The sequence below is a fragment of the Sipha flava genome, unplaced genomic scaffold, assembly GCF_003268045.1.
Source record: "Sipha flava isolate LNK unplaced genomic scaffold, YSA_version1 1_pilon_pilon, whole genome shotgun sequence".
NCBI classification, from domain to species: Eukaryota; Metazoa; Arthropoda; class Insecta; order Hemiptera; family Aphididae; genus Sipha; species Sipha flava.
This window is the reverse complement of record NW_020272783.1, coordinates 1,144,266-1,167,556: the sequence shown is the minus strand read 5'-3', so window position 1 is coordinate 1,167,556 and position 23,291 is coordinate 1,144,266. Positions and strand designations below refer to the sequence as shown.

Genomic DNA, 23,291 nt, shown 5'->3' with positions numbered 1-23,291 from the left:
AGTTTTTAAAAAAAGTTTTTTCTTTTGATGTAACAAAATTACCTTTTTGTTTTCCAATTAAACATTCTTTTAAGTAGTTTACTTATATTTTAACTTCAACCACAGATATATCATAACCTTCAATTAACCGAATGACTGATGAAAATAACTCACATTGGACATTTAAAAACATTGCCATTAATAATGATATTGGATTTTCAAAAAATGTTTTGAGGATAAATGGACATTTTTCTATTGAAAGAAAATAAGATTTCTAATAAACATTTCTATCAAACATGTCAAAGCTGACCTGGATGCAGAGAGAACCATCTTGTTTTTGTAATCATTATTTACAAAATCACATAACTCTTTAAGAATATTAGCACGGACCGAATAAATATAAAAATGTTGAAATATTTTGGATATGATCATTTGTAGATCAATTGGTTATGTATTCGATGTACTTTGAATGGCATTGTTTAATATGTGCTCTAAACATCCGATTTTAATAATACTATTTTCAACATAACCATTTAAATAAGTGAAAAGATTATTTTTTCCTCGTTTAAGTATACCTCCAAAATTTGTATTAGTATTGTCTCCTGATAATGCAATTATTTTTTTTTTAATTTTTCATATCTTTTTACCAATTTCCAAACATAATTTGTTAATTGTTCAGCCGTTTCCTAGATCAGTAAATTCTATTATAACTGTTTTTATACCTATTTCCGGCAAAAATAAAAATCCATTTTCCAAAAATTTCCATTTTTTTCTATTTTTAAATATTTTGTGTTCATTTTTTCATTTATAACAATAATTTTATAAAAATTTTGTTACAGATCGATAAAACTGTAGATGAAGTATTCACATATGTATGTTTTATTATCAATTTATAAACGTATCAATGACGTAATTGTAGATAATTTTGTTAAAATAAAGCCATTAACTTTGATTGACTTTGAAAAAACTGTATGTAACATGTTAATTAATTGAATGATTCGTTTTTATAATTCACGATCTAGAGCAAACATGGAAGTAGAATTTTTTTTTTAATAAAATATTTGAGTAATGATGTACGATGAATTATAAAAAAAATTAAATCACAAGAACTGGACGAGTATTTGACTTTGTAAAATTTTTCGAGTTAGATTTGAGTATTTAGAGTATTTTGAGAAATTAATTAACATGTTGTATTTCAGTAGTATATCAGTATGTAAATCAGTGGATCTCAACCTGGAGGGGCCTCCTAGGGAGCGTGAAAATTTTGAAAAAAAAAACACGAAAAATGAAAACGTTGCCGTTTTCTACGCCGTGTCTTGCCGCTGTGTTAGTCGTCGCCATGGTCGATTTTTTTTTATGCAAATATATTAATTTAATATTAAAAAAACTTCATTGAAGTTGTATTCTTATTAATCCAACTAGCTTGATTACCCGGCTTCGCACGGAACATTCTTGGCAGAGACATAGGTTTTAATGGATTAATTATATTTAGGGTTCTTGGGTTCCAGAATCGGTTATTTTAGGTTCGGTTCCAGCCCCTCTATTAAAGTATAGTTTACATATAAATATTATCCATTAATAAATCTTAAAGTAGTGAGAGGGTGAGCATAAACTCATAAAATAGTTTTAAAGAGGGCGCGGACCTCAAAAGATTGAGAACCCATGTTGTATATAGTTTCGTTCAATGTCGATCAAAGTTAATAGTCCATATTTGAATATAATTATCTTCAATTACGTCATCGATACGTTTATTAGCGATAATAAAACATACAAATTTGAGTACTTCACATTACTGATGGGAAAAATCCGGATTCGCTGAAATTTGAAAATCCAGATTTTTGAATTTCGCAATCCAAAATCCGGATTTTGCATTGGATCCGGATTTCGGATTTGAAAACATTGAATTAGTATTCTTTCAATAACTATTTATAGTAAATACAAAATAATTAAACATTCTCAAAATTAAATGATATTTTGACTTAACCTAATTAAGAATCTCATATAAAAGTTTTTGTTTAATATTATATATACAAGTCAGATACTATAAAATATATTTTAGTTATTATACGTTGTATCTCCAAAAATAATGGTACGTAAGACTTGAAGTGTTTACCAATTATTAAAATATCTTATTTAGACCACCATAATCTGGTCCAAGAATTAAAATAACGACTAAAAAGTAGTGTAATGAAATTTATATGATTAGATCACAGAAATTTGCAATAATAAACCCAAATCTCGGATTTTCTAGCCTGAAATCCGAAATCCGGGTTTGGCTAATTTTCGAAGAATCCGGATTTCATTCCCACTACTTCACATACGTTTTGTCGATCTGTACTGACATTTTTACAAAATTATTGTTAAAAATGGAAAAATGAATATAAAATATTAAAAGAGAAAAAAAATGGAAATTATAAAAAAAAATAAAAAATGATAGGTATTTGTTTCGAAATTAAAATTATCTTTCTATAATTTTCAAAGAAAAAGTATATTTCCCATTAAATGCTTAGGCAAAAACTCTCGGCCTAGGTACATGGCCCACGTGCCCAAAGAGTAAAAATGAAATTGAAGACAAGGATAATTTTATGTCAATATTATATTAACTGACATTATAGCGTTTACATGCATTTATTAACCTCGAAGTAAGAGTTAATTCAATTTGGAGAATATAATCTGTTATAATATTGTAAAACATAACATTAGTGACTCATATGTATATTAGTATTAGTAATTAATAAATTAAATTAATTTTAACTATATATTAATATCTTTTGACATTTAATATAATAACAACTCTATCAAAAAATAAATCATTATCTAAAGCGACATTAATAAACTATCGGATAGTTACATTATCATTATTTAATAAACACATTTCATTAATGAAATTTATATAATAATAAATTTATATGAAAATCACCTCTATATTCTTAATTTATGTCGGCTAACATCACACAAAATAATCAAACAAATGTCAAAAAACAACACCATAAATATTACATTATTGGTATTAGGACATTTTCTGAAATTGTAAAACCATTATAATAATCATTAATAAATGACGATAAGAAAGGCAATCTTGTCAATACTCCAAAGGGCATAAATAGGCCTGTCTCGCAAGCAAGAGCGTCGGTCGGTTACTGGTCACCATACGAAGAGGATTGACACGTTTTTATTGTACGCCTGCAGAGTATTGACGAGATTTGTCAATCGTATCTGAATTTTAAACATTTCTAAGTGCGTTTAATTATTTTAAAATATTTGTCAACTCAAGATCTACATGTTGTACGAGAAGTAAAATAAAGGTAAGAATTAAAAAAATTCACTTTTAGAACTCTTAAAGTTCATCCCATATTTTACCCTATTTCTGTACTACTACAAATCAAATAACAAATGCACATTGGCTTAGTACGCATTAAAAACGCGTTCACACGCACCCTAGCCCCGGATCAACTATTTGCGCGTTAAATTAATTCGCATTAACGGCTGTATGTAAACAGGATTACAGACACACGTTATTTCACAATTTAGGATACCTATGTTTTCGTGTCAACATACTTCAAACAAAAATTGGCTTATATCCGTTCTCGTAGAATTCGAAAAAAAAAACACGCAAAACATGAAATGTGATCGTGGATCTCAAACAAGATAAGGGTGGATATTTCAACCGTTATATTGTTAATCGTAACATTGACGGCAGTGTCTGGCCAAATTTCTTTACATCTAAACATGTGTTACCGTGACGAATTAACCACTCGGCACGCAACATCATTTGCGAGTATATATTTTCACGAATGCACATTGGCAAATCGATTACTAGAACTAAGTTAACCAATGTTTACCTAGAAAAATCTCCATTCAAATACAACCGAACGCAAAGAGAACGGTCTTCGGACCGTTGGTTTAAAATAATCAATAATACGCGCGAGAGAAAAATAAAATGGGGAGAGCCGTTTGTCTGAGTTGTCGGATGCACTTCAACTGCGCACGTTGGTCACACCTTCACGCAAACTGATTGTCTCGGCACACGTGCTTGATAACGAAAATCGGTGCACAATTACGACGAGAGGATCGCAATAGCAATTCGAGCTAGTTTTTCGGAGCAGTTATCATCAAGATCTATAAAGATCTTCTAATTTCCGACGAGTAATACGAAAACTTCACATTTTTCAACTCTCGAAAATGCATTTGAGATACTATCGCGGAGAGGATGGCAATCGGGTGTACACCCTGAAGGTACAGTATAATCACGGATTGCCTTGGTCATAATATTATTCATCGATTCACTGACACTCGGTGTGATCATTCTTTCCATCGCAATTTTAGTTGCACTTGTTAACGTGCGTCGATATCGTGTAAGACTTTTGGACTTGCGATAAGATTGTTTTCAGTCATACGAAACATAGCAGTCAACTAATATAATTATTGTGTTGGTCTTTTAATACTATTTTATTACTTTTCTCTTAAATTTGTCATACTTCGATCTAGCGTCTGCTAGTTTTCTCTTTGTATATTATAGCATCATTCCTACTATATCATATTTGTGTTATTAATAATTTTCACTTATAGTTTCTGGTCCTGTGGATATTTATTATCATTTATCAAGTTATTAAAATTCAGTAAACAACTTTCAAAATGCTTTGAATATTTTAATCGTATTAATAATATATTAGTAGTAATATATTTACCATGATACATATATTATTCTGTATTCAAAATAAACATGCATTATGATTGGAATAATTAACATTTATCTCAAAATTATGTTGTGATGGACCTATAAAATTGTGATTTTTAACATAATGTATTGAATGAAATCAGTTGTTGGGTGTGGTTAAACTTTTTTTTTTTTTATCATTTCTGTTAATCAGTTTTAAGGACATCTAGTAGAAAGTATTAAAAAAAGTACAGTAATTCATATTACCATAGATATATTTAATCAATTAAGCCAATTACACAAATTAAGTGTAATATACTGGGATTCTTAAATTGCATAAATTATATTATAATAAAATTAGTACACTTAAAATACTTAAAATAATCAGAAATTAGCAATTATTTACCTGGGAACATTTTTAATTAATATGTTTATACATTATTAACTTACTCAAATATAATATACTTAAGACTCAACATTATATAGGCATTATAAGTAGATTAAACCAGGACTTAAGTCATACTATATAAATGATTTATTATTATTGTTAGGTAATACATTTTTATTTTATTACAGAAAATAGATCCAAATACTGGTAACCAAACATTAAGCGCTCATCCAGGTATGGTTTTATTATTATTATTTTTAATCTACGTGTATATGACATAGACCTTATACTAAGGTAGGAGTATAAGATCTATGGTATATAACCTACTTTATTTTATTTTAGCTCGATTTACACCAACTGATCAACATTCCAAAGAACGGATTCGTATTAAAGAAAGATTTGGACTCTTGCCTACTCAAAAACCAGCACCAATTTACTGATATCATAAATGTACACTATATAAGTAGGACAGGATATAAAAAATGAATTAAAACCCAGTTTGTAACTATATTTTAATAAATAAAATAAACAATTTTTTATCATAATATAACATTATCACAGAGTTTGTTTTCATTTAAGCCTAAACACATAAAATATTGGTTATAGAATGTAACAAGTGCCTTTGAATATTTAAATTAACAATGATCAAAAAATAAAACTAACAATATTTAAATGGTCTATACAACATGTTTATATACCTTAGTTAAGACTGAAATAAATAAGATTTATAAATTTCAGAAAAATGTTGTATAGTTTTGGCATTTAGTTTGTGAGTCACATCCAATACGAGACTAAAAGCTTTCAAATACCTTAGTTTGTTGAATATGGGTGTCAATGTAACATTTTTGTTTTGTTCTCTGTAAACAAGCCCTCTGCGGTATGATTGAAGTGCTTTTGATATGTTTGCATCGCAGTCAAGTTTAATATCTCGTAAACAATAATGCAGTTGTTTATTATAATCCTATAAACATAATTAATAAATTATACAATTCAAATATAAATTTCTCTAACACATTTGTGAATTTATTAAACATTACCTCTGAAGAATCCCATACTGTACATAAACCAACCATGGCTTGTAACCGAGTTTCCAGCAGTAGATTTGACAGAATAAATCGTGACAAATTATTGAATGTTAATTCAGTATTGTGTGGGAATACATAACTTTCAGCTTTTCTGAACAAATTATAAAATAAGAAAGCATAAGTGTATATTAAGTTTAAATTAAAAAAAAAATTACTTTTTGGCAGGAAAAATAATAATTGTGGGATATGTTTGAACAGTCAAATGCCAACTTAAGTCGTTATCGCTACCATTGAGTCGAAAAAATTTGAGATCTTTAACATTGCGCATTAAACGAGCAACACTGAGCAATACATGCGCAACAACTTGACAATATGCACAGAATGGAGTGTAAAAGTATACTACAACATTCTAGAAATAAAAATCAATTTGAAATCAATTCTAATAGTTATATTAGAGTATTTATTGTTTACTTCGGTGTTGTTAAAAACTGTATCTTTAAAATTCTCCGAGTTTAATGTAGGAATATTAACTGTCTCTTTGGCTTTACTTTTTCCTTTATATAAGTGAAAGTTCATATCAAGATCAGCTGTAGATCTTAAATGTCGCTTTGCTTTAGTTTCTAAAAAGTCTATGAGTAGTTTTGCCATTGTGTCTTTGGTAACATGACTAGTTTTAGGTAATGTGTGTACCATTTCAGACTAAAAAAATTATATCCATATGAAAAAGCATTATCTTCATATTATTTTTAAATTAAATTGCAATAATATTTATTGATATCCATGGTGCAATGTAGTAAATTAATTTTTAATTTTAAGCTATGATCGCTAAAGCCACTTACATTTAACATAAATTATATAACTAAAATCAATAGTGGAACCTTTTATATTTAACAAAAATATATTTCAAAATTAGTTATAAGTAGGGAACAGATTTATATGTAATAAAAATACAGAAATATGTACATATATATGTAAGTATAATTTATAAAATATGTGCTAAAAACATACAAATATGTGGGGGGGAAAAATTAAAAAAAAAAATTATAATTATTTAATTATCAAATATTAAATGTCGCCTATTACGTATCAATATATTTTTAAAACTGCTAGATTATCGTTCCACATCAACCGATATATTTAAAGCATATTTCAAGCGTATACTATCAGAAGGTGATAATTCCAAATTTTTAAAAGGGTATCTGCCACTCATTATGTCATTGATTGTTTTAAAATCAATATAGCCTGGAATTTTTTTCTGTAACAGCATGAATTTTCTTTTTTACAACATCTATTGGTCCGCTTATGAGTTTTAATTTTTCAATTGCTGATTCGACAATTTGCATACTATTATTTAAGAACATAATTTTTATTTCTAATTTTGTTAAATTATTTTTCAATGTTTCATTTTGAATAATATTTTGAGTTTTTCTAATAGCAATAATTTACAAAGTAGTGAAATATGTAAAAATATATAATTATACCAAAATATGTAAAAATATGTAAAATAAAACTATCATCATTTTAATAAGAATGATTTAAATCATGAACATTTCTTATCGAATCTTAAATATCTCGTTTCAATAAAAATATGCATTTACATATAAATCTGTTCCCTAGTTATAAGAGTACACATTAAAAATATGTATCTTATCATAATTAAAATATTTAATATTTTATTGCTAATAAGATAATGCATCTTCATTTAAATTGAATAGTTTATACTTAAAATAAAGTTAATTAAAAATATAGATACAAATAATTCTTATATTAAAATTTTAACTTAAATATTAATTCAAATTAACAAATAGATTAAAATAATAGAAATGATTTCAAATCAATTATAAAAAATTACCTTCATATCGTATATCACTACTGCTGTTCTTTCCCGATGGTGATCTAAGTTTATACCAAAAATTTTAGCAGTATGATAATGATAGTTAGAATCCAAAGCTAAAAATGTCATAGTTTTGTTTGCTAAACATTTTGATCTTAATGCATCAGTTGTGTTGTAGATGTAAGCCTCGTCTGGTTTTGAAAATCTAAAAACAAATATATAGAATAAAAATGTGTGATACATTTGAATATTATAATTCTTTTAGTTAATTCTAAATGGTAATTAAATCCAACAGAAATAAATTATAATTAATTAACATTCTATGGAGTTATACACAATAAAATATACTTACTTAAAATAATTATTAGCAAGTAAAGCTCTATAACATTCAGTTTCTTTCCAATTTTCAATAAAGGTTTCTGTGTTTACATGATTTGATAAGTTAGTCTTAACTCTAATCAAATACACAAATTGCTGATGATTATATTTAATATTTTTTATCAATAAAAAGCTTTACTTTTTCTTGTTAGACTCATCCATGTCATCTTTTGAACAGTAACTTATTTCATGGTTAAATAATATACTTTTAGACATTCTACACAAAGCATCATTAAAATAATTAATATCTGTGTTTATGTCTACATCGACATTTTTTGTTTTTATGGTGACATTGTGTTTTTTTAAAACACCAACCATGCGATCTGGATACTTGTTTAATATTATTCCATGGCATTTTTTAACTTTTTTGGGATTTTCGTAATAAAATGCTAAATAATAAGATACTTATTAAAATCAAAATTACATAAAATTAGAAGAATTAATAACATACACTTAATTTCCTTTCGTAAATATTTCATAATATAGCCTGCCGGGACAGATATTTTTTGACAGTTGAAATATTCAATGCTCAATAATTGTAACTAAAACAGACACATTATTTTGTTTGTGATTTTAATTTTAAAAAATAAAATAAAATAATAACTAGTATACATTACCATTGAATAAACTGGGTTAAAATCCAAAAAAGGATTGTATGGTGTAAATAATAACATGGTTGGTCCATTTTTAAAAGTATTGTCTAGTAACGTATTTCTACTGCGTGCAATAGGAGGTACCCATTGAGTGGTTAATTTGGTCACTTGTATTACCCATCTTTCAAGCTTTTCATGGTTGACAAACGACTCATTAAATGCCTTAATAAAATTAATAAACACTGTTAAAAAAATAAAATAATCTAGATGATTTTATTTTATTTTTTTTTTAAATGAGATTTACCAAAGTGCGATTCCACTGGAACATTTTGATCAATGGTTCTTTACTATTTATTGGCCAAGTAGCAACACACCACTTTACATAAATCTGTAATGGATCTGTTTTTAAATGATTGATTGCTGCATCCAGAACAATTTTGTACAGCTCCCAACCTTGAGTGATTTTAAAATCAACAGATGCCACTAAAACATTCTGTAAAAATGTACAACATTATATTACAAACTTGTATTCACTAATATTTATGAATAATTACATGATACTGTTGATGGATTTTTAATAAATCCAGTTTGCTATTTAACAGTTTTACAGGACGTTTCATAGTGTCTACAAAACGAGTTATATATGCTGCATTGTTTGAAGGCCCTGTATAATATATACCAACTTTGGTATAATCATAAGCCACTATCATAGGATACACTTTGTTGCCTTTGAGCACTTGGCTGCATACACTTTCTGGTTGCCAACAGTTGATAGCAGCAAAATATACCTATAATGAATTATTTTATAAGTACTCTGCATATTATTAAATATTTATTAATAATTACTTCCTCCTTGTTGATTTCACATGCTTTGATAAATGCTTCTCGAGAGTCAATAGAATCAGCATCCCATGGAGCATAGAACATAACTATAGCTAAGTCTGTCAATGATGTTTTTTCCAAAACAGTTTTGAGATTGCCCGTGTAAAAATCATCAACACATGAATTTGCACGAAAAAATGGTTTTGGTTTTGGGCCTTTGATTTCATAATCATTTTGTCTGCAATCAAATAAGAACAAAGGCATCATAGTCAGACAATTTCTTTTTACACAACTTTTAACTAATTTCTTATTGACAGTGCGCTCTCGATGTGCACAGAGGTGCAATTCTTACATATTAATTAGTGTTGCGTACGTCGTGCACGTCACAAATACTGCAAACAACAACTCCTTGCCCAAACCTCGCACGAACATCTTGAACCGTTTGTACCGATGGAACGGCAGTTGCGCAATTTCATCCGGCTGTTCCTTGATGACTTCTTCTTCTGCTGCGTTTTTCATCGTTTACACTCATCGGATCCGGCGGTAATCGAGACGATCGCTAAACACACACCAATCAGACCCTCTGGTTGAAGCAATCTCGGAATCCTTCAACAATGCACCGTGTTCCTGGGGGATATCCTAGATGTACCTTTTTCCGGGATGACGGAGGGGAGAGTTAATGGACACAGAGGAGAGGAGGTGAAAAGAAATAACGAAAATTATAAAAAATGAATTCCAACGAGAAAACCTACAAACATTAATCGTATTACGTGTACGCAACGTAACTGGAACGAATAACAGACAACGGCTATCATTATTACAACTATTATCACTGAATAGAACGCCAACGGTATTCCCGTTGATAAGCCGACAAGAGATAAGCTTACGAAAAATGGAGTCTGTCTATACCACAGAATAAAACAGAATGGACACTGATAACAAATTACATGTGCTGCATACATAGAGTAATTACTCTATGGCTGCATAGGACAATAATTAAATCAGTCAGCCATTTTATTTGAGGTACAGTAGGAAGTTAGTAACATTTTATTCCATCATGAAACGTTAGTAAAGGTATGGTTTAATAGACGCGACCTGTCGTCGCGGTCGATGTCCGCGACTGGTTGTCGCGACCTATTTCGTATAAAATGGTTTCCAAGACCGCGACATGTCGCAACGGCCGAACTTTTCAATCAGCGTTCGTAGTTAACATACGTTTTTAGTTTATTTTCAAACTTGTTCGAGTACGTTCGTCTTTTTCATTTAATTTTACAATGAATAGTTATATTTATATAATAATAACATTCTTTTAACAGTTTTATTAGAAGAAGAAAAAGATCAAATTATAGGTGATACTTCATTGCAAAAAATAGAAAACCTATACAAGAAAATATTTAAACATCGGGACAGTGAAGGATTTTATGAAATTCTTATCAATTGACACTATAATTTTTATCTCCAATGTTGAAAAGAACCGGATTCTTTTGTACCTCTTGAATAAGAATTTCGTCGTCGAACACAGAAAAAACCAAAGTAGACGCCATCATGCTGAAAATTCATGACGATCGCTGTGAATGCCACGGTGACTTGTCGCGCAGTACTGCTCCCGGAGCAGTAGTGTCGTCGATCGTCGCGACCCAAAGTTCGGCCGTCGTGGTTTGTCGCGCGTTACAAACCAGTCTATATGATTTTCGTGTAAGCAGTTACTAACGACATGTCGCGGCGACAGGTTGCGTCTAGGAAACCGTACCTTAATATTCTTTATAAGCTACTGCGCATTTTCAAATGTTACTAATAGTAGTATTATTTTTCAAGGTATTAGGTGCAATAAGAGTTTGAGATTTGGGGAGCTTGTAAATCTTATACTATGGTATGACCATGGGTCAACCCCCAACCACCCATCATTACCAAAAAAATATAAATTGTGTTTTTGTAAATGTATTACAATTGTATTTGTAAATTTACTAAAACAATGATTTGAATTTTATAGGATTATATCGATATAAACGTTTTTAATATACTTAAAAAATTTATATAAATACCTGTATAATACTATTTAATCATCGATGAATCTATTTTATACATATTGTTTTTTTTTTTTAACACTTCCCATTCTGAAATCGTGCACATGGGCCTGTATTATAGTAGACATACTATCTAAAAAATGATCTACAAGTAAAAACTTCTTGGTATCCAGTAGGTCACCATGTTTCACACTGTTAGATCACATATTGAATAATTACCATAATTGAAATTACAATTAATAACGAATATCAGTTATCACTGATTATAATTTTATAACAAAAGTACTTCAATTAAAATGGCCGCTGATTTCGTTGCCGCCGTGTTGTGTCCACCCCCTGTCTATACGCAGTTGATTAGACCAGGAGGTGAACACAATTTATAATTTAAGTATACATATGGTTTTGTCATAATTTATATTTTGTTATATGTGAAAAGAAATGGTAATGTAAAATTGAATAATTTTTATTATTGTTAATCATGTTTTACAAGAAGTAGTTTTGAAAATGTCATAAATTTAAACTAGGTATAGTTAAAAATGTAAATATTTTTTAAAGTTTTACTCTTCATGTAATAACGTATTATTATTATTTAATTTTTATTTTGCTTTCATCAAAAACATAACCTACTAACCTACAGCAATGTAATAGCATATAAATATATATATATAGTAATCACAGATATTATATTTACAGTTGATTAGATTAAAAAAGCATATTTTATAATTATAATATAATGAATACTACCGACTATATATGTGTACAATTGGATCTGCGATACTATTGAAGATTTTAATCCGTTTTGAAAAATTAATTAAGAATTTTTCCAATAATTATGTATAAACCTTATAAATACTATTTAAAAACACAGAAAAATAATGAAATATATTGCTAAGATTGACGAATTTAAAATAATTTATTTCGTAAAACTGACAGTTTTAATATTTGTAATGATATAAACATGACAGAATTTGTATGTTAACATCGACACATCACTAAACACGCACATTAAAATAAAATGCAACTACGAGTTGGTAGGACATTATAGGAGACACTATTGATGATCATCAAATAATAGTTTTTTATTTGCTTAAACATATATTATGAAAGGGAACAGTTAGCAATGTAATTTGTGAGTGAATGATTTTTTAAAATTCATTGCAGGAGACTGAATGAGAAATATATCCATAAATAGTATAATAGTTCACTGGACAATATCACAATTTTTTTTCAGTACTATTATTTTATATTTCCTTATCAAAATAAATAAAATGTTATTGAAATCAATACGTAATAAAATATATTAAGTAAGTTATAAACAATGTTTATTACCTGAATAATATAGTTATTTAGGCTAGTCCAGAGGCAGTGTACATAACTTTTGTATGGGGGGGGGGGGGATCATTTGCAAACAAATTATTATTTTTATTTTATCATTATTATTTTTTTTTTTTATGTTTCTAACGCCCGGACGTAACCTCATTCTAAGAATATTATTTTATAACATTTAAAAAAAGGCCTAGGGGGTTCTAACCTCAAAATCCTCCCTTGTATATGCTACTATAAGGGGGCTATTATTATTAGTGAGGCCCTTTTAAAAAAAACCATTTCATTTTTTTCCAGATTTAGTTATTCGTATTAAATATTAATTAAAATAAGTTTAATTTATTTATATATTGTTGACAATTATAATAACCTTTTTTTTTTAACATATTTATTTGATGCCGTTTCATGTGAAAAAAAAAAAAATTGGCAGATTATTGTGACTCCTTTCAACTTGCGACCCGGGACTATATCTACTCCAAGCACCCCTTGATCCAACCCTGCTTGAGGTCTTCTGTAATATGTTTGTCTTCTATCGGGTTAGGGTAGCAATGGCTAGGGATCTTGCGTATTTCCATCTGCTACTATATAGATAAGAATGTAATTAACAGTAATCCAATTGTAATTAGTGGCGTACTTATGAATTTTTTTGTGGGAGGTATATTTATTTATTGAATATTTTGTTATGGTATTTTGTATATTGTCTGTATTAATTATAAAATAAAATCTAAATTAATTTTTTTAATGTTAGTAAATGCATAAATTACTTTTTAAACTTGAACCTGTCTATGCCTATGATTATTAAGCAAAGCTATCCCAACCAAGCTTTCTTCAATCTTGATCCACCTCAATCAAGTTTTTTATCTAAGATTAAAAATATAAACATCTATGCATGATGCAAAAACATTAAGCATATAACTAAATCTATAAAAGTTATATTGTTGATTTGTATTCATTAAATAAATAAAATAAAACGTTCTTAAAGTTTAGAAACTACGCTCAGCAGAAATTAAATAACCAGGTTAGCAAACAATAATATGAAGTATTTTTATTCAATATTTGGATACAATAGTTCATTACATTAGCCCATAAATGTAAATCGACTGATATGTAAACTATGAACGCCTTTGTTCGCAAACTCCTTAATACTCACCGTTTCCTATAATCATGTTCATTTAAAATACAAAATTATCACCATTTATTTTGATAATATTTATATACTTATAGTCGGTCTGGTCATATCAGGCGGGCAGGGATTCCTGTCTTGGCCCTAGCTGTGTTATATATTTCGGGGCCACCGTGCACTAATGAAAAAATTAAAAATAAATATTCATATCACTAGATCACCATGGACGACAGCTAAAAGATTACGATTAAATCGTTAATAGAATAATACAAAATCGTTAAATTTGTAAGAAAAACGTTATTCAACTATAGAACAATTTCGAGACGGATCGAATAAAAATCTTTATTATTGGATATTATCAATAGTTGGTAGTAGTTAAGTTTAATGAAGGTACATTATACTTTTTAAAAGTTAATGTAATGCTATCTGTTTTATTCGTTTCAAATATTCCTACCTGGACTCATTGGCATTTAAATCGACCCTGTACATACTGATATTCAATGTTTAGACATACAAAATCTATTAGATGCATATTGCTATAGAACGATGAGATGTTTATCACGCGAAAAATAAGTGAAAAATTTAAAAACTATTTGATAAAAAAAAATTCATAATAAATTAATGAAAAATGAAAATGAAAGGATATAATGGGGGAATGAATTTATTTGGATTGATAAAAAAATGTGGAACGCTTCACGATTTTGCGTGTCATCCTTGCGCAGGGGCCATGCTAATCTTCTCTGTATCGTTCCAATTTTAGTATATGTACTGCCGAAGCAAGTACACTAAAGGTTGATGATTTACTAGTATATATACTGCACAAACAGTAAGAGACGTTCACAAGTGAGAGTTTGTCTACGTCGGTTCTGAATATAACGATTGCGCACTTTCTTGTTACCGGTTGAATAATAGATAGCGCTACTATATCACACCGACATTATTCATTGTCTCAAATTATCAACAGATAAGAATGGACTATATATTAAGATAGATACTTACATATTAGAAGTATAGAATAACATTTTAGAGAAATTAACGTTTTTATTAAATATTAATACTGAATATTTATGTTGTGAAAATGACAAGTTTTGCTTCAATCATTATTCATTAATGATTCATAGAATTTTTATAAGGGGTGAAATATATATAATATTAATTGTTTTAATTCCTAACATATTATATTTTAAAAATTTAAATTTTTTTTATTATTCTATGTTTTGTAATATTTGTGTAACATGTAATGATAATTATAACCAGGGCCCGGAAGTTCTAGCAAATGCATATTTTTCTTGGTTCATCTTAGAAAATCCGAAGTAAGATACAAATATGTTTCTCACTACTCGGATATAATACATAATATTTAATTTTGACATTTTTTGTATATTTTCGGGTTTTATTGCTATTTTGCTAATTTAGTGTTTATAGTGCTATTTTCGGGTATATTTTCACATCATGTAGGAAATAATCATATTTTGTTGATAATAATTATATTTACTTGGTTATGTTTTTAAAAAATATTTTAATTATTGGAAATAAATAGACCTCATCAAATATTATTTTATGTTTTCATCGAAAATTTGATGTATTAATAGTTAGTTACGTCATTGTTATTCCTTTATTATATCATTGCATTAGATTACCAAACATTTTAATAATCTAGAATAATTTCCAATATAAATATATGAAATGATTTAATAATAAGTACATTTTTGCAAATATATTTAAATAATTTAATATTTTTGTTAACAGTTTATAAATCAATTAGTCCAGACTGTGTCTAATGAGACCAACAATTTGTAAAATTACATTTTTTTCAAGTTAAATGTGTATTTTTTGATTTTTTGTGCTATTTATAGCGCATATTTAAGTACTAAAAAGTAATATTTTTAGTGTTATAACTTAAGAGCCCTAACTATAACATAACATTTGCTTTGTAATTAAAATATAATTAATATTCAACAGAAAAAATCATATTAATTATTAATATGTTTATTTATCAAATGTTAAACAACTAGCAAATAAGATTTTTTAAATACTAAAAAAAGAATATACAATTTTTAACTACATTTGTATAATAAAAAGTTAGTAACATTTAATAAATAATTAAGAAGTATATATAACATAAAAAATATTTATTATAACTTTTTTTTTGTCGACCTGTATTAAATGGAAAAATATTCGGTCCCTGCTATTTCTATATTATATAGGTTTTATTATAATATGAAAATTTAAAATTGGCTGTACAATGAGTATTAGGAACATGAGCACTTAAACTTTTAATGTTGAACAAATCATAATTATATTATCAGTTACAGAATATGATTAATATTTAAATTATTTATTGCTAAAACCTTTTAATAAAATTGAATATGGATCTCACTTTTTTCTTATTAGACACTGGTCTATCAATCAATAATATAGTTATAATTAAATCAATTCTTAATTTCACATAACAATTAAGCTTAAAAATCAAATTATTTGCTTTAACAATTACTTTTTTGTTATGAATTAATAATGTATATGTATGATAAGGAGGATACAATCATTTATGATTGAAATCTCAAAAAAAAAAAAAATTAATTATTTAATTATTGTTTATGTATAGCACTCGAATATTTTTGATCATGCCAAAATTATTTAAGAAATGCAAAATTAAAGTTCAGTAATGACTAAGATATGCATTATAATAATTTATTTCACATTTAGACCAACAAAAATTGTATAATAATTTAAAAAATAAATCTTGGATAAAACCTCTACTTGAAACAAAAATTCGAGTAAAAAAACAATTAGAATATACAATATAAAACAGTATAAATCAAGTTGAACAATATTAAGTTGAATTAATATCAAGATATTTAAGCCTACTAGTGATGTCAAATAATAAATCTGGTAATCTTGGAAGTTCTATTTTCATTTCTGAGTCATCCATTACTTTGTCAATTCTAAAATATGAAAAAAAAAAAAAAATTAATTAAATGTAAAATACAGACAATTTATATTGTCTGTATATTATATATTTGTATTTACCCCAATAAAACCGAATCACTTAATAACAAGCCTTCTGTAACAAATTTGTCTAAAAGTATACCAGCCTTATATCGAATACTTTGATTTTCATTTAGTGTTATAAGTATCATGGAAACAACGAATGATACTTGATCATATTGTATCCACGAGTTAATATTATTTAACATATGTACGATTTCCTGTAAATATTATTAATTGAATAAATATAAGAAGTAATCCAAAAAGTTATTGGTATTATTATAAACTGTGATGGTTAAATAATTATATATTTTAAGATATTTATATTAAAAAAAAAAGTTTGATATAAGTCCGAAATAGATATTTCAAAGAAGTAATTTAATTATTAAAATCATTGCAACTATCAAGAATCGCCAACATTTTCAAACAAGTGAACTACATTCTAAATTTTAGTTTCTGATGATCTATATCTAGGAGATTTTAGTAGATTTGTTTGATAAGTAATAAAAAAGGTCGAATAATTATATTGTTTACTTATAACAATAATCTAATAGTACATAAACAAATAAAAGAAAAAAAAAACTAAGATTTTTAATGTGATACCTGGCATTGGTTTTACAGAAACCAATGTCAAATTTTTTTACTACCATCAATTTATATTTCTAGAAAGATAAACAAAAAAAAAAAAAAATTGTTTTTTTAAAATTATTGCAATAATCAAAATTTATTCCCTATCTTATTATATTATTTTTTATATTCAAAATACTGATTATAAAATAAGTAACCTACTACATACATTGAAACTTTTCTTCTTGTCAAAATTGTTAAGAACAACAATACATTCATCAATAATACACTGGGCCATTACAGTATATGATTTAAATTCATATGGTTTTTTTAACTTCTCTGGCAATTTTTCAAAGGAAACATGGTTCTTATTGTCCTCAATTAACTTAACAGATTCTGTAAAATATGTATATATAAAATTACTATAAAAAATTAAAGTGATTTAAATAGTTCATAAATTATGTTATTTAGATTCAATCAAAAATATATTAAATTAAATTAAAACTGTTCAGAAGATATGTATTTTGTATATTATTTATTTATTTTATTTAATAAAAATAAGATGTTGATGTTTTTATTTTGAAAACTTGAAGAAATCATTATTGCAAACTAATCATTGGTATAAAAAGTTTTTCAAAACAATTATTTATTGCTACATAAAAGTTTATACGAATAAAAAATTACAGAATAATCTAATTTTATCTTACTTTCTAATATACAATTTGAAAGTAATGTTACAACTTTGTATAACTGCTAAACATATATAAAAGGTATAATTTAAAATTTTTAAATTTAAATCATTGAATATATTATAACAAAATATATATATATAATACATGACATATAATAAAAAAATTACTAAATCTTAAAACAATTTATTAAAATAAATACATAATATAATAAGTTAATAGTACATTTTTTCTAATGAATAATAATATTTATATAATATAATTTGAAATTTGACATTATTACCTTCATTTATCCAATCTTTTAAATGTAAGTTTTGTATTTTGAATATTAAAGACTTTAGAGTTGGTGACATTTCTATGAGGGCAGAGTTTTCAATATTAAATAATAAAATATGATTTACTATACTGTCCAAATTATGAGTCTAAAAAAATTAATTAAGAGGTTATTTGTACTAAAATTCTCTATTAGTTAACTATTTTGATTATTACTTTAGATATTTTTGGTCCTGCTACTTGTAATATTATACATAAGCAATAAATTTTCAGATCATCTTTTACTCTCATTAATTCTTCAATGCATGCCAATATAATTTTTTCGGTAAAAGCCCCTTGTTTGTATAATTCACCAATAAAACTATAAAAATATTACTTCGTACAAGATATACAAATTATTAATTAATTTTACTTTAAAACATACTTGCAATGTGTTAAAGACCTATTATAATATTGGAAATAAAAAGTATTCAATGAATTCTTGAAATTAGATGGTGTCTATAACAGATATCAAATATTTATATTATTTGAAAATCAATTGGTGGAAATGTATTTGAGTATAATATGGTTTTACTCAAAGGCAAATTATAATAGTTAAGTTTGAGTAGTTTAGATGAGGAATCCTACTCAAGACAGTTTACTTATTAGCTATTATAGTTATTTATATAATACATATTTGATTAAATAGTATTATGTTAGAATAAGTATTGATTTAAAATGATACAAATCAGTTTATTTATAAATAAAAATTAATTATGCAAGTATTAATACTGAAATTCTTCTTAAGCTTGAAGTGACTTAAGATTAATATTTGTAATGATTATAGATTATACTTTATAATATAGTATACCTAATCACAAAAATACTATTATTATATTAACAAAATATAACTAGTTACCATATTACTATTCTTAAACTTTTCTTTTAATTTATGGACTTCTGTCTGAGGAGTATACTGTGAGGTAAAGACATCAAAGCTTTTTCGTGCTAATACTTTCTGAAAAGTAGTTTTTGAGTTGTGCAGTTTATTAAATGCAGCATCATTGATCAAGAATGCACATAGTTGTGCGTATAAAACTGCAAAATTGGGTCTATTTAAAGCCTAGATAAGTAAAACCAAAAATGTAATAACTATTATAATTATTAATAATATTCACATACCCTAGCATAAATTATATCCACAATCTTTTCATATATACAAATTGTTTTCATTGGTATGGAAATAATTTTTTGTGCCATTTTATCAAAATTGATAATATTTAAATGATGGACAGTTGATTGTACTAAATTAAATATTTCCTAAAGTAAAAGAAGTTTAAAATAACAATTTTAAATATTTTTTAAAAATAAGGTTACATAAGTAAATAAAAAACATATCTTCATAAAAATGTACATAACAGTACAATATATTGTATTTTATAAACTTGGACATAAATCTATAAACACACAATACACATTTTTAGTCAGATTTAATAATTCTTAAACATAAGATTAATATTATTAATAATTACATCAAACTTCAAATATTTTAAATTATACAACATTGAATACTTACAACTGGATTATAACTAGTTTCCATAGTAGTTATTAAATGAAAAAACAAATATTTCTGAAAATACAATTTTTTTCATAAGTAACATAATTTAATACAGGGAATCTATAGTTAAATTAGGTATATATAATTACTATTTATTAGCCACAAATTTAGGGGGTAGGTAAGACTAATATTTGAGGGGCAAAAATGTTGGTTTAAAAATTATTACTAGTTACTTATAATTAATTTAATTACATAATTATAGTCTCACAAAGAAATACTATTTGGTAACCTTAATATAATTATTTATGAATTAAATTCTGTGAAATTTCATTTAAAAGTAGGTGAATAAATATTAAACGTCTCTGGATGCAAAACTTTACTATTGAATAAATTAAACAAATCTTAGAGTAAAACCAACTGGTCTAATAAAATAACTTCATTCGTACAGTAAAATTTCTAGTTTTAAAACAACATTATGCATAACTATAGGCCGTAGTAAAAATTATCATTAAAACAATTTAAAAAAAATATATTTCAATAAGGAAACAGTGAAATTAATTAAATAATACCTTTCAATTATAATCTGTACTTGACAATCCTTTGTACAACGGAGATTGATAATCATTGACGAAAATAATGGTTTATAAGATGCAACGCATCACACAAAAATGATCAAATCAATTGTTAGCGCAGATCACTAAACAATAAAATGGATATATCTAATATTGTTGAGCAGAAAAATGATTTATTCATTGACCATACGCCATAGCTACGTAGTAGTTAATTAACTAATAACTTTATAAATTTTATATTCACACATATATAATTTTGATAGTGATCACGGAAAATATTTATATTATTAGATCGATTTGATAAACGATAATACTATTTTATATTGAATTCTCAAACACAGATGGCTGTAAACTAACTATATTCGTATTTAATGCATGAAAGTTTTGTATCTATTTTTGTATCCAATGATAGTGTAATTCGTACTGGATACAAACATGCAATCCGGTCATAGTAATAATTACTCTATGTAGCTGGCTAATATATTACATAGCATAACGAATAAAAAATTTTTTTTTGGTACCAGTAACTTTTTTATTGGTTATGACTATGTTTGGTGTGCTGATTTCAATAATGCAATTAGTTTTTTTTTATCAGCTCTATTGAGATTTATGATGGCTATAAAAATAATTTTAAAAGTATGTATGGTATTAAATAATCAATGATAGTAAGTATTTCACCAACCGTTTCTATCTGTTGTTGTTCGTTTTTGTAAAGATAAACTGGTGACCATTTTAAATTTATAAAAATAGGTTGAAATATTAAACATACGTGATTTACGTAACATTAGCGAACCAATTTAATCGCTTTTAATTCAATTTTAATCAGTGAATCAGTACGAGCATTTTGTTTGTTTTTATTATTTTTTTCTTTGTAAGTTTCTCATTTTATTATTAAAATTCAAGTTCTTTGTATAGCAATTAATGAAATTAAATAATGCCATCTAGTCGGAAAGTTGTATCAATCACCCCGATGTGTTATGCTACGTGTGTGGTGAGTACAGAAAAACCATTTCTGATTTTGTTCTATTTATCTATTTTGCAATGAAGTTTTTTTTTAATCATTTACAAAACAAAAATTATTCATAATTACCAATATCCCAATTTTTGAAATTGTTAAAAATAGATACAATATTGGGAGTGCGTATAATAGCCGATAATATATCAGCCGATCCGTATTCTAGCCGAAAAATAAATGATCCTACCCGTAATTTGTCTGAACCGTATTTTAGCCGACACGTATTTTAGCCAAACCATATTTAAGCCGACATTCCTAAAATATGTTATCTCCTGCTATCTTATATCGTATTACTGATTAGGTTATAGATCACGATATAACATGATATAAGATTTTTTGGCGCCCTTAATCCCCTCCTTACCTAGTTTGAATAGTAGTAAAATTAAATTTTTTAGTAAGTTTAAATAAAATTATAGTATATTTTGTATTATAACTTTAAACTTTTTTACCTGATTATATAATATTGTAATAAAGTTATTAACTTATAAAATTGTAGATTGTTAATGCGTATTAAAAGATAAATTAAATAAAAATAATTTTCAGTTTGGTTTCCCGGTCGCCCATAGCTTTCGCCGGTTCTGCTATGAGTACCTATCTGACTATCATAACATAGTATCTATAACCGTGGTATAAACTATTACCACAGCATGATATTACCATGCTCAAATGACGGTTAAAATACGGTTCGGCTGAAATATGTGTTGGCTAAAATACGAATCGGACGAAATATGTGTCGGCTAAAATATTTTCGGCTATTTTAAAGCGTCTCATAATATTTAGTATATATTTAATAGTGATTATAATTTATTTTGAATTAATATTAATACCTTATTTGCCTATATTTTTTTTTGCATATATTTTTTGAAAAATAGGTATATTTGATAAATATAAATGCATATATTTGCAAATTTTTAAATTTTTAATTGCATATTTTAATGAAATTTTGGTCATAAAAATACGAGCTCTAATTATAAGATAAATGTTGAGGGTTAAGAAATTATATATATTTTTTTTAATTTAATTTGTTTAATTATATCACGAACTATAAAGGTTTTAAAATATTAAGATATAATTTCATTAAAAATCGATTTAATCATTTATTAGTTTTAATCTTGGAAAACAAGTTTATTTCTTGTATTTTAAGTATTCTTTAAGTGTAAAATTATTTTATTTTATTTAATACTCCTAAAAAATAACATTAATTTGAAATCGTTAATAACTTATGTTTTAGATTTTTAAACGTAGAATCGGTTTAAATAGCATGAGATATAAGACAAAACATTTTCATAAAATAATAAAACAAATAGAATAATGCCTGGAAATAATTGTATTATGCGTGACATAATGAGCATGTATGATTAGAAAATAGCATTACATAAAAATCTCAAGCCACTGAACACTATTAATTCATGCAATCCCCAGAATGTTGGCCATCATTAGAATACATGTTTCCGTTTTGTGCATTTCAAGACGTTTTAGAAGACAAGGAAAGCTTTAACGCCTA

The 23,291-nt window shown here is 26.4% G+C and overlaps 3 protein-coding genes and 1 non-coding gene across 4 annotated transcripts; 1 reads left to right on the top strand and 3 right to left on the bottom strand.

The window, feature by feature from the left end:
• Window positions 1-4,013: 4,013 nt before the first annotated feature.
• On the top strand, window positions 4,014-5,569 carry LOC112682071 (H/ACA ribonucleoprotein complex subunit 3). Its single transcript, XM_025552533.1, has 3 exons — window positions 4,014-4,215; window positions 5,213-5,258; window positions 5,367-5,569. Exons 1-3 carry the CDS (start codon window positions 4,162-4,164, stop codon window positions 5,462-5,464), a joined length of 198 nt encoding a protein of 65 aa, XP_025408318.1. The 5' UTR covers window positions 4,014-4,161; the 3' UTR covers window positions 5,465-5,569.
• Window positions 5,570-5,625: 56 nt separating this feature from the next.
• On the bottom strand, window positions 5,626-10,866 carry LOC112682070 (thioredoxin domain-containing protein 11-like). Its single transcript, XM_025552532.1, has 13 exons — window positions 10,029-10,866; window positions 9,701-9,914; window positions 9,409-9,642; window positions 9,159-9,347; window positions 8,879-9,076; window positions 8,713-8,803; window positions 8,401-8,650; window positions 8,236-8,337; window positions 7,902-8,088; window positions 6,521-6,748; window positions 6,265-6,458; window positions 6,062-6,200; window positions 5,626-5,985 (listed from the first exon to the last, which is right to left on the bottom strand). Exons 1-13 carry the CDS (start codon window positions 10,193-10,195, stop codon window positions 5,728-5,730), a joined length of 2,451 nt encoding a protein of 816 aa, XP_025408317.1. The 5' UTR covers window positions 10,196-10,866; the 3' UTR covers window positions 5,626-5,727.
• Window positions 10,867-14,823: 3,957 nt separating this feature from the next.
• LOC112682198 lies at window positions 14,824-14,930 on the bottom strand. The gene has a single exon (XR_003148467.1). It is a non-coding gene; the product is annotated as a U6 spliceosomal RNA (small nuclear RNA).
• Window positions 14,931-16,894: 1,964 nt separating this feature from the next.
• Window positions 16,895-19,936, bottom strand: LOC112682058 (eukaryotic translation initiation factor 4 gamma 3-like). Its single transcript, XM_025552520.1, has 8 exons — window positions 19,825-19,936; window positions 19,562-19,765; window positions 19,088-19,161; window positions 18,880-19,024; window positions 18,674-18,812; window positions 17,931-18,097; window positions 17,177-17,355; window positions 16,895-17,091 (listed from the first exon to the last, which is right to left on the bottom strand). The coding sequence occupies exons 1-8, from the start codon at window positions 19,900-19,902 to the stop codon at window positions 16,980-16,982; spliced, it is 1,098 nt and encodes a 365-aa protein (XP_025408305.1). The 5' UTR covers window positions 19,903-19,936; the 3' UTR covers window positions 16,895-16,979.
• Window positions 19,937-23,291: the final 3,355 nt, after the last annotated feature.